Raw genomic sequence first — 12,894 nt, 5'->3', positions numbered from 1 at the left:
TCAAGCTCATTAAATATACTGAACAAAAATATAAACACAACATGTAAAGTGTTTGTCCCATGTTTCATGAGCTGAAATAAAAGTTCCCAGAAATGTTCCATATGCACAAAAAGCTAATTTCTATAAAATGTTGTGCACAAATTTATTTACATCCCTGTTAGTGAGCATTTCTCCTTCGCCAAGGTAATCCATCCACCTGACAGGAGTGGCAAATCAAGAAGCTGATTAAACAGCATGATCATTACACAGGTGCACCTTGTGCTGGGGACATTAAAAAGGCCACTCTAAAATGTGCAGTTTTGTCACACAACACAAAGCCACAGAGGGAGCATGCAATTGGCATGCTGACTGCAGGAATGTCCACCAAAGCTGTTGCCAGAGAATTGTATGTAAATGTTTCTACCTTAAGCCGCCTCCAATATTGTTTTAGAGAATTTGGCAGTATGTCCAACTGGCCTCACAACCGCAGACCACGTGTAACCATGCCAGCCCAGGACCTCTACATCCGGCTTCTTCACCTGTGGGATCATCTGAGACTAGCCACCTGGACAGCTGATAAAACTGTGGGTTTGCACAACCAAAGGATTTCTGCACAAACTGTCTGAAACCGTCTCAGGGAAGCTCATCTGCGTGCTCGTCATCCTCACCAGGGTCTTGACCTGACTGCAGTTCGATGTCGTAACCAACTTCAGTGGGTAAATGTTCACCTTCGATGGCCACTGGCACGCTGGAGAAGTGTGCTCGTCACAGATTAATCCTGGTTTTCAACTGTACCGGGCAGATGGAAGACATGTGGGCGAGCGGTTTTCTGATGTCAACGTTGTGAACAGAGTGCACCATGGTGGCATTGGGTTATGGTATGGACAGGCATAAGCTATGGACAATGAACGCAATTGCATTTTGAATGCACAAGCTCCTGAGTGGCGCAGTGGTCTAAGGCACTGCATCGCAGTGCTAACTGTGCCACTAGAGATCCTGGTTCGAATCCAGGCTCTGTCGCAGCCGGCCGCGACCGGGAGACTCATGGGCGGCGCACAATTGGCCCAGCGTCGTCCAGGGTAGGGGAGGGAATGGCCGGCAGGGATGTAGCTCAGTTGATAGAGCATGGCGTTTGCAACGCCAGGGTTGTGGGTTCGATTCCCATGGGGGCCAGTATAAAAAAATATGTATTCACTAACTGTAAGTCGCTCTGGATAAGAGCGTCTGCTAAATGACTAAAATGTAAATGTAATACCGTGATGAGATACTGAGGCCCACTGTCGTGACATTCATCCGCCGCCATCACCTAATGTTTCAGCATGATAATACACGGCCCTATTCCGCAAGGATCTGTACACAATTCCTGGAAGCTGAAAATGTCCCAGTTCTTCCATGGCCTGTATACTCACCAGCCATGTCACCCACTGAGCATGTTTGGGATGCTCTGGATCGACGTGTACAACAGTGTTCCAGTTCCCGCCAATATCCAGCAACTTCGCACAGCCATTAAAGAGGAGTGGGACAACATTCCACAGGCCACAATTAACAGCCTGATCAACTCTATGCGAAGGAGATGTCGTGCTGCATGAGGCAAATGGTGGTTACACCAGATACTGACTGGTTTTCTGATCCACGCCCCTACATTTATTTATTTATTTCAATTGACTGATTTCCTTCTATTAACTGTAACTCAGCAAAATCTTTGAAATTGTTGTCTGTTGCGTTCATATTTTTGTTCAGTGTAGTTAAACAGCATCAAGTCTAACGTGCTTTGAGTGGAACATAGACAGTTTTTACCACCAAATAGATAGTTATGTCAAAAAGTGTATTTTAAAGTATTTGTTTTCTCTGATTTTTCTCTTAGATTGATCCTGTGTTTACTGAAGAAGTAGAAGCAATCAGTAAAAGGTAAAGCCTTTCAAACTTTTCTTTAATGGTTATCAGTTTAGTAGAACATTATCGCTGACTAAAGATCTGCCAAACTGATATGGACCCTGCCGCTCATGTGAGAAATTCAAAGACACCCAGGCTTATCTAACGCTTTATCCCGTGTGGCCCAAGAAAGAATGTAAACAAACTTTGCTTATGTCTTCAGTAGTGTTAGCAGAATGTAAATTAAAAAGATGTAGTCTAGCTTGTTATCTTTCCACCCCCTGACAGAGGCATGGCTCAGTTCTGAGAGATATTAACCAAAGGGCTTCACCTCTTGGTCAATGTGGTTTCAGACAGTGAGGAAACAGCCCTGTCTCTCTATGGTTAGGACTTCATGTACTTTCAGAGCATGTCATGTCAATCATACTGCACCGTGGCGCCAGCGGTCCGTGCATCATGCCCTGCACCTGTCACTCCTGCCTGTCATTCACGGCTGTGTGTGCCCCGTGGTGAGCCCTGTGTCACGCAGAGTGCTGCTACTGCTGTGTTTCTCCCAGGTTAGCAGGGGTTTACCTGGCCCAGGAGATGAGCCAAGAGGAGCTCCATGCTGCTATGAGGAGGTCAGCTGCCCTGGTTAACAGTTCAGTCTCCGAGGGGATGTCCGCTGCCATTTTAGAGGTGCTTATCCTCAGGGGTGAGGGATCACTATATGGGGCAAAGTCAGCAATCATCTTTTTATCATTACAGTCATCATTGTCATTATTTCCACTGGCATGCTCCGCCCACAAAATCTATCACAATGTATATTGTTAATTCAGCTCAGAATATAATATGTTGGTGTCACATGCAGCTCTTTCAAGGCACCAATATTCCACCCTGGGAACATTTGTATTATTTGATTAAAGTGTTAAATGACCTGTACCAGAGCAATTATGAGAATGAATAGCTTGTCATACTATCTTTCCAGAATTGGGTGTAATCCTCTTAATCTGTTTTAAACACTGTAGATTAAAACAATCCACAGAAGGCTTAAACACTGATTAGCATGTTTCACTTCCAGAACCTTCTGATGAGGTATTACCTGAATTAATGACAGTTAAGTCCCAAGGGGATACCAACAAGTAAAGTAAATTAAGGGCTAGAAGATGCCAGCTAGCTAACAATAGCCGTTCCCGAGTCAGGTGTGTGGGGTTTGATGTAGCTGTGTCTGTGTCATGTATTGTGTTGTTCAGGCAATGGATCTGGAGGTACCGGTGGTGGCTCGTGACATCCCAGGCAACACAGCGGTGGTGCAACATGAGGTCACTGGTCTGCTCTACTCATCCCCTAAGGTAAGAACCCTTCCAATGGTTACCAGTCAAAGCTGTAAGATGACTTTCACTTCCACTGTGCAAGAGGCTAATGCAGAAGAAAGACAGCCACCAGCAGCAGCAACATAACTGAGCCTACCACTGAGGTGTATTAGACCCACCTAAAAGAATATAATAATAATATATACATTTACATTTTAGTCATTTAGCAGACGCTCTTATCCAGAGCGACTTACAGTTAGTGAGTTTTTTTTATACTGGCCCCCCGTGGGAATTGAACCCACAACCCTGGCGTTGCAAGCGCCATGCTCTACCAACTGAGCTACACAGGACCAAGTATCAGACAATTTTATCCAAAGCAACTTAGTCATGCTGCATACATTTTACGTATGGGTGGTCCCTGGAATAAAACCCACTACCCTGGCATTACAAGCATCATACTCTACCAACTCAGCTACAAAGGACCATAGAATGCGGCTGTCTTTCCCCTATTACAGTCTGCTGTTTCTGAGTATTAACCTACTGTACTAGACACAATCTTTATGCTATAGTTTTTTGTTAGGCTTAAAATAACAACCCAAAATGACATAATAGTTTGGTGGTGCGTAAGTAGGTAAAAAGGGATTCAACATGTCTTAGGGGCCTAGACTTTAGTGAGAATGTAGACCAGTGAACAGTATCCAGTGAACTGTATAATGGTACACGGCAGCAACCAGGCATGTGGAGAAAGCGAGAGGTCCTTGGAGGGTCACTTTAACTAACTGCTCAGAGAGGTTTTATGTGAGAGCAGCGGTAGGTGTCAGCCGGCAGTGGGTACGTCCTCAGCATGGTATGGTGGCAGGCAGGAGGGCGACATTAGCGTAATGCTGCTATGATGCCAAGAGATAAGTCAGTCCTCTTCTCTCCAGGGGAGGTCGTGTCACGTGTGCTCAGCTGAGGCGTGGAGAAATCCCTCCAAGGGGGAACCTCACACAGATTGCTGCAGAGACCAGGGTTAGCTAAACCATGACTTCTAGCTAACAGCTTCTGCTGTTTCAACTGAAACTCTCTGGCTGACACAACTTTTTCACACAGGATAATTTACATGTTGCTCAAGCCTTTCCCAGCGCTGATAATGTGTTATTGGCCATTCATCAATTTGTGGTGTTGACTTGTTCATTTGACACGGTACATAACACTCCTCAAGAGTGTTCGAAATGTACTATAAAGGCTGTCAAAAAATCAAGCACTTGGATGCCTGTAGCACTATAACCAGAATGGCATTTTCAGAACGACTGTAGTATATTTTTGATGGAGTCCATTGAATATAGAAGAACTTGACTTTTAATGGTTTTGCTGGGAATTCATGGCTCTCATATGGCTTCAACTCAAATGAAGAGGCACTCCAAACATGATCACATCACTTGAGTGAAGTAAAACGGCCTGATGCTCTGGCGTTGGCTGCAGCTCTGTTTACCCACAAGGCTCTCTGCTCCAGGAGATCTTGGCTGCTGTGCCTGAGCCCTTACTGAAAGGCTGTGTAAATCTGTTGTTACATCCCTGGTCGCAGCCTCCCAGGCCACTAAAAAATCTGCCAGAATCCAAGAAGGACCTTATGGACTCCAAACATTTCCACCGGTGCTCAGGGATAATGTCATTACTCATTTTGTAATTGCTTGATATATTTCTCCCCATCTCATCCTGACAGCTGGTGTGGCAGGGCCATTAAATAGCAGCAGACAGACACTGTTTGTGTTCCACTCCCTTCATAAACAAATAGGAAGCAGCAGCCATCAGAATAGGTTGCAAAGGGCCATTGCACGGGCCTATTTGAAACTGGTCACAGATGTCTCCATCAATTAGCAAGGCAGAGCACATTCAATGAGTGTTTACCAGTCAGAATAGCAACATTCCCTCATGTCATTCACTGCTGTGGTTGGTTACACCTAATTAACTCACTGCTTTAATGGGTTCTTAGAGGCTTGTTAAATAAATAAATAAAATTACAAGTGGAATGTTTATTTTTGGGTAAAATACTAGTACAGATGTGTGCTTCATTCAGTAACTTCTGAAGCCTTGATTGTCCTTGCCCCACCTCCAGGAATTTGTGCGTGTGTCTCAGAGGCTGCTGGTAGACGGGGAGCTGCGGGAGCGTGTGGTGACGAACGGGAAGCGCTACGTTGAGGAGCACCACAGCCTGGACCATGAGAGGGAGGCCTACCAGAGGCTGGTGGACACTCTGCACTGAGGCTGCGCAGACTAACCAGCTCCTCTGTCTCAACCCTACTCTCTCTCAGGAACAACCAAGGGCTCTATTAAATCTGTATACGATTAATCGATACAAATGAATAGAGCCCTAAGTCAGTGACACAGATGGAACTACCCAAGCAGAAGATACATCTCCTTCAAATTTTGATATTTAGTTGCGTTGACCATATCCAGTTTGGGTTAGTGCAATCCTGGATCCTTGGGACATCCCTACCCTAACCTTAACCATAACCCTTACCTAACCTTAACATTTACCCTAACCTTAACCCTTACCTTAAAGAGCCACTGAACACGCCGATTGGCATGTGTTTTTCTGTTGCTCATTAGAAAAACAAGATTTCAGTCTTGGAGGTGTGTTTCCTGACTGATTCCGCGTTTGGTTAATGATGTTCGTACCCATGAGACATTTCCTCAAAATTCCCAGAATGAATCTAATATAACTGCAGAAATCTGTAATTAATTTAAACGTTTTTGCAGAGGATGTTTTAGTTGTGCAATTTTACATCTAACTAAGGTGTTTGGTGCAGTCTCAAGTAAAAATAATGTGTGACGTGTTGTCTCATGTAAACAAAGTCGGAGCTGCTGGGCAGGTCTGTCTCAATGTCTATGCTATTGGATAGAGCGCATTCACCGCAGCATTTCACCCCATATTAGTGGGCAAATGGACGTTGTCAAATCAAAACCCAACCAAATCAAAACCCACGACTGACTTTTTGAAAAATTATCCTATTTATTTTGACACTAGAATAACTGTTTCTGACTCATATCAATGCCGTTTTCAAAGAGATTCGTTGCTTTTTAAAGGCAGTCGCTCTTTAACCATTTTACATTTCAACTTCAATGGGGTTGGGACGTTCCAAGGATTCTGGATAGCAAGGACCATCCAGTTTGTCTACAAATTAATAATTGATATGTTGGCTTCACATCTACATCTCAACCAAAAATCTTAAGTTAAAGAATAGGTCTAAATGTAATCAAACTTGAAATGCACTTTAAACAAAGTTTTATTTGATTTAGTCCTATTCTTTACATTGACATTTTAGTTATTTAGCAGACACTTTTATCCAGAGCGACATACAGTTAGTCCATTCATCTTAAGATAGCTAGGTGGGACAACCATATCTCAGTCATAGTAAGTAGATTTTTCCTCAATAAAGTAGCTATCAGCAAAGTAAGTGCTACTAGAAAAAATTCTAACTTTTTAGAATTAAGGTTCAGATGGAGACGTGAATCGAACATATTAATGATAACATTTGAAATCAACCAAAGCTTGAAACCCTAGGCCTACACTGCATACGGAAAGTATTCACACCCCTTGACTTCTTCCACATTTTGTTACATCACAGCCTTATTCAAAATGTATTATAGTTTTGCCCCCCCAGTGCATGTCAGTTTTGCTCTGACATGCACTGTCAACTATGGGACCTTAAATAGACAGGTGTGTGCCTTTCCAAATCATGTCCAATCAATTGAATTTACCACAGGTGGACTCCAATCAAGTTGTAGAAACATCTCAAGGATGATCAATGGAAACAGGATGGACCTGAGCTCAATTTCGAGTCTCATAGCAAAGGGTCTGAATATTTATATAAATAAGGTATTTCTGTTTTCGCTTTGTCATTATGGGGTGTTGAGTGTAGATTGATGAGTAAAAAAATAATTGAATCAATTTTAGAATAAGGCTGTAATGTAACAATGTGGAAAAGGGGAAGGGGTCTGAATACTTTCCGAATGCACTGTATATTTATTGTAATTTTTTGTTAAACCCTGGGTTAAATTGAAACAAAAGCTGTTGATGACTGCTATACGTATAGGCCGAAATAGTATCAATGATGCTATTTGACTTATAAAGTATGGTTTCATTTGCTTTGTTAAACCTACCCTTTGGAATGACTTTGATAACAGTGAATATATTTAGTTAAGAGATCTCAACAATCATTCTCACGATAGCATATTGGTAATAGTCAGTGATAAATATTAAAGCTAAGCTGGGCTTGGTTTGGTTAAAACCCTGGATGGGAGACCAAATTAATAGCTGTAGATCGATCAACTCTCCAGTAGGAGGTGCTGCCCAGCCTATAGTTTTTTTTTTCTGATAGTGGATATAATGTTAAAGGTCTGACATTGTTTCAAAGGTACAAATTCAACATATTTTATACACGGTCTGTGTATGTTGAAAATTGGTTACAATGATGACATAATCCTGTGGTTGAAATTCCACCCTCAAAACAACAGTTTACGTATATTACTTTTTTCAAATCCATGTATTTTCCACAAAGATTCCATGTCACAATACGCTGACACATTACCTTGAAACAACATTGATTCAACCAGTTTGTGCCCAGTGGGAAAGGCCTAAAGAGGTGCTTGCATCCATAAAGGGATAAATAGCTTTAATGATCAGGTATCGCTTGTGTGTAGAAGTATTTTCTAGCTCTCAAGCTTTAAAGGCAGACTCAGCGAAATGATGTTGCCACGAGCAGCACCGCAGATATTGAGATGAGCGAGATGCAAGACTTCGCTCTCACACAGTCACACCCCACTGGGTTCAACACATCTCAATTAAATTACGTTGAACAAATGTGGAATAGACGTTGAATTGACGTCTGTGCCCAGTGGGACACAGTATGTGCATGGGTGCGCTTCACACTGTTACAGCGTGGGAGCCAGGTCACCAAAACAGCGGAGAAGTTGAGCCTCACGCTTCAACGCTCTTAGTTGTTGCAGAAATTGACCCACTATGCTGTAACTTTCTGCATCTTCGTCATATCGCTGAGTCTAACTTTAATTCTATGCGGACCAATCTATGCAGCACAATCAAAATTGATTGGCGAAATGTTCTAAGTGCTGGAGGTGGAGGTTACTTTCATTCAAAGCACAGCAGTAGTCTTATTGAATGAATGGGTGAATTGGTGTCCAATGAAAGAAGTAGGTGCTGTGCTGTTACTCATGTTTTCTCTACTTGATATTTTCCAAAATCCTACAGAAATACTTTTTGAACTTATTTTATTGATTTATTTCACTTTGTAATGAAAGTTCATGAAAAATATGAATATGCTGTTTCTTATTTATGTATCATTTTCAAATAAAATATGGTTAAATGGTGTTTTGCTGTTAAGGTGTCCATCCTTCAAAATGAATCCTCAAAAAGTATACAAAAGTACCGGAGAATCTCTTGAATAGGGCGTTGAGCCGCCAGAACAGCTTCAATGCGCCTTGGCATAGTGTCTGGAACTCTACTGAAGGGATGCGACACCATTCTTCCACGATAAATTCCATAATTTGGTGTTTTGTTGAAGGTGGTGGAAAACGCTGTCTCAGGCACCGCTCCAGAATCTCCCATAAGTGTTCAATTGGGTTGAGATCTGGTGACTGAGCCTGCTTTTAGACAGGCAGCCCAATTCTGACCAATCAGATCAGCTCTGAAAAAGAGCTTATGTGAAAAGATCTGATGTGATTGGTCAAAATACCAATTTAGTGGAAAAAATATCCCTGAGCGCAGCTCGCTCTGCATGCGCTCCGCTCATGGTGCTCTGAGTCCGAGTATCCATAGCAACGGCTCCGCTTGGGCTGCTCTACTCAAGAGACATGAGAGCAGTTAGATAACTATTTGTAACTCTAAACTCGACAAAACAAGGAACACTTCTGACACCATGTTATAATCTTAGTCATATGACTGTACTGCGCAGCAGAGCACGCGCAAATGGCTCAGCTTCAAAATGTAGTGAATCAAAATGTAAATCAATTTAGTAATAACGGAGCCCTGCCCGTACCCTAGTCATTGATTTAAAAAATAGGCCCTACCCGTCCCTCACCCGATGTATAAGGTTGGGGCTCGTCGGGCTCCGGTCAGTGTAACAGATTAGTCAAATGCAATGTCTAGTCTACAATCAAACATTTCACATGATCAGTACCATAGAACTACATATGCAACAGTGGAACTATTGAATACAAACATCATTCAGATATGTTTAATGAAAAATCATATCAGACACAATCAAAAATCAAATCAAACAGAAATGTACACAATAAGAAGACAAACAGTGCATATAGAAAAATCCCGTTAAGTTGCGTAGCTGTTGGATGAAAATCTCTCATATCCAACAGAAACCTTTCAGAAAATGGAAAAAACTGCCATATTGTCCCATTAAGGAACATACAATTATGAAATTACAGAGGCTACTTTGAATACATTTTGGTCCTAGAGTGATGAAATCTTCTGAATACATTGAAGGCAGTTACTGCTTTCAATACATGTAAAACAAAAAATTGGAGTTATGAGGTTTTCATCAGACAGGGATGTTATGTTTGTTACCTTTAGGGCAGGGTTCCCCAACTGGTGGGCCGCAGGTGATTTTTATTTGCTCTTCCCCAAGTTTTCTGAGCAGAAAAAAAAAGAAGTGATTTTTGTTGAGTAAATCTGTTCCAAAGCACTCCCACGCATAACAGAGAGATACACTATATGTACAGAAGTTTGTGGACACCCCTTCAAATGAGTGGATTCGGCTATTTCAGCCATACCCGTTGCTGACAGGTGTATAAAATCGAGCACACAGCCATGCAATCTCCATAGACAAACAATGGCAGTAGAATGACCTTATTGAAGAGCTCAGTGACTTTCAACGTGGCACTGTCATAGGAGAACACCTTTCCAGCAAGTCAGTTCGTGACATTTCTGCCCTGCTAGAGCTGCCCCGGTTTAACTGTAAGTGCTGTTATTGTGAAGTGGAAATGTCTAGGAGCAACAACGGCTCAGCCGCGAAGTGGTAGGCCACACAAGCTCACAGAACGGGACCACCGATTGCTGAAGCGAGTAAAAATCGTCTGTCCTCGGTTGCAACACACACTACTGAGTTCCAAACTGCCTTTAACTGTTTGTTGGGATCTTCATGAAATGGGTTTCCATGGCTGAGCAGCCGCACACAAGCCTAAGATCACCAAGGCTGGAGTGGTGTAAAGCTCACCGCCATTGGACTCTGGAGCAGTGGAAACGCGTTCTCTGGAGTGCTGAATCACGCTTCACCATCTGACAGATTAATCTGGGTTTGGCAGATGCCAGGAGAACGCTACCTGCCCCAATGCATAGTGCCAACTATAAAGTTTGGTGGAGGAGGAATAATGGTCTGGGGCTGCTTTTCATGGTTCGGGCTAGGCCTCTTAGTTCCAGTGAAGGGAAATCTTAACACTAAAGCATACAATGACATTCTGGACGATTCAGTGCTTCCTCCAACTTTGTGGCAACAGTTTGGGGAAGGCCCTTTCCTGTTTCAGAATGACAATGAATTGGAACGCCGACTGCGGGCCTAATCGCCCAACATCAGTGCCCGACCTTACTAATGCTCTTGTGGCTGAATGGAAGCAAGACCCCGCAGCAATGTTCCAACATCAAGTGGAAAGCCTTCCCATGAGAGTGGAGGTTGTTATGGCAGCAAAGGGGGGACCAACTCCATATTAATGCCCATGATTTTGGAATGAGATGTTCGATGAGCAGGTGTCCACATACTTTTGGGCATGTAGTGTATATGTGATCGTGTACAAATGTAAGGAAGGTTTATGTTATAGTCAAATATTATATCTGTTTTGGCTTCTTGCGGTCAATTTGCAGTCTACAAAGAAGACATTGGCTAGCGGCTGAATCTAGTTGGTGATCCCTGCTTTACATTTTTCACATGCAACAAGACCCCCTGTTTTTTTTGGGTAAAAAAATACATTTCAACTGGCCTGAGTCAAACTTTTTATCCTCTCTCCACCACACAAAGTGCCATCAGTCGGTTGGTGAGAAGCATCCTCACACTTATTCACAATAACTTCTCCAATATCTAATATAAAAAATGTCTCTCACAAGGTATTTGAGATATTTACATGTAAGACGCCTTGACAGATATTGAAACTAAGAAGGGATCTTTGTGTAATCAAAGATAATGAATAAGTATAACCACTTATGGTGATGCTCCTTATGTTGTGTCTTGCTTTTAGCCATAAATAAAGGCATTGAGGCAATCAAAGCCACATACACACCCACAGTTGGGGTGAAACGGTCCCTATATGTATTATAAATGGTCCACAGGTTCTGTGATGGGCACTTGGGGTTCAATACAGTTCTCCTTCCCCACCCAGTGAATGCCATGGCTGTTCTCTCTGGGGAGGTTTGGGGAGTGCTGACGGTCCAGAGAGGCAAAGGTGGTGAACTGGACCCTCTTCCTTTTGCTTGTGGGGGAGTGGAGGGACTCAGTGCGGTTCAAGGGCTTGGCCCCGAGGGAGCCCCCACAGCCCAAAGGAGAGGAGGGTCTGGAGGAGGCTAGGCAGCTAAGCTGCCTGGGCAGAGAGGCCGTCTTATCAGGCCCAATGTCTATGACTGTGGTGGTGCTGTGGTCGTCTTGCTGGAGGGGAGTGCCAGGCACGTTCATCACCAGCTCTGCATCAGTGCCCAGCCACACCCAGTCGTGCCTGTGCCCCGTGGGCTCCTGGCCGTGAGAGGAGGGCTGTTTGTGCCTGAACTTTACTACGTAAGAGATGCAGTTCACCAAGAAGACCAGGATGGCCAGGCAGAAGACCCCCAGCAGAGCGTACATGCCGATCTCCAGGTCTGAGAGAGGCCGGTTAGACAGCATGTCTTCATTGCCCATGTCCACCTCCACTCGCTCCTGGTCAGGCAACTCCACCTGAGAGGGGAAGTTATTGTAGTTGACCAGGTTACCAGGTGTCTTCACAGTGCAACTGACTGCAACACTACCTATATCTCCAACTAGCCCATTGTCTGTCCCCTCAGCTGTCCCATAGTCACTAGGGCTGCTAACATTACTGTCGTTGATGGTGATGGCAGGACTGTTGACGGTTGCAGCATTTAAGAAACTTCCTGATTCACTGGCCCTGCCCATTCCGCCCTGGCTGCTGCCACCGCTGGACATGCTCCCCTTAGCGGCATCTCGCTCGCTGGATTTGGCTGTGGTGGTGACCTTGCGCATGACGCTCTCCTCCCGCTCTGAGGCTGAGCCGCTGGGCAAGGGCTGCTGGGGCTGCTGCTGCTTCCTCTCACTGTCCATCTCCTCCCCATCATTCCCGTAGTCACTGCTGCTGTCCTTACTGCTGCCACTGCCAGCCCCACCTCCACTACTGCTGCTACTGTTGCTGGCAAAGCGCCGGCTGTTGACCTGGAACTTGACCTTGAGGCTGCCGCTGCCCATGGCCAGAGAGCTCTTCCGTTTGGACTTCTGGCAAGCCTCGCAGATGGCCATCTCCACCCTGACCAGCACACCCTGTCCCTCGCCCTCCGCCACCACTGCAGGCGGGGAGCCCTGCACCGACACCACGCCCTGGTCTAGAGAGGTCAGTGTCACACGGTAGTAGGCAGGGTCATAAATGTCCAGAGGGGTCAGGGAGCCATCGCTGAACTGGACCCAGGAACTAACCGCAGCCTCCTGAGGAGACCAAATAACAAACAATATTTAATATTATTAAACTCAATCTACAGTATACCTGTGTCTGA

General features: G+C 44.2%; 2 protein-coding genes across 3 annotated transcripts in view; one reads left to right on the top strand and one right to left on the bottom strand.

Annotated features, from left to right (window-relative positions):
- Window positions 1–8,514, top strand: part of glt1d1 (glycosyltransferase 1 domain containing 1) — a 35,208-nt gene extending 26,694 nt beyond the window's left edge. For both annotated transcript variants that reach the window (XM_084181049.1, XM_084181048.1), the window contains exons 9-12: window positions 1,844–1,887; window positions 2,409–2,529; window positions 3,084–3,182; window positions 5,242–8,514. In XM_084181049.1, coding sequence (XP_084037175.1) covers window positions 1,844–1,887; window positions 2,409–2,529; window positions 3,084–3,182; window positions 5,242–5,388 — 411 coding nt within the window. In that variant the 3' untranslated portion in view covers window positions 5,389–8,514. The remainder of the gene's footprint in view (window positions 1–1,843; window positions 1,888–2,408; window positions 2,530–3,083; window positions 3,183–5,241) is intronic.
- Window positions 8,515–10,294: 1,780 nt separating this feature from the next.
- LOC311144815 (transmembrane protein 132D-like) overlaps window positions 10,295–12,894 on the bottom strand; it is a 72,253-nt gene continuing 69,653 nt past the window's right edge. Inside the window, exon 9 of the mRNA XM_084180957.1 lies at window positions 10,295–12,826. Within this exon, the coding sequence (XP_084037083.1) occupies window positions 11,459–12,826 (1,368 nt within the window). The 3' untranslated portion in view covers window positions 10,295–11,458. The remainder of the gene's footprint in view (window positions 12,827–12,894) is intronic.

The sequence above is a fragment of the Coregonus lavaretus genome, assembly GCF_964263955.1.
Source record: "Coregonus lavaretus genome assembly, chromosome: 17".
Lineage (NCBI taxonomy): Eukaryota > Metazoa > Chordata > Actinopteri > Salmoniformes > Salmonidae > Coregonus > Coregonus lavaretus.
Note: the sequence above shows the minus strand (reverse complement) of the source record. Positions and strands in the feature narration are given on the sequence as shown.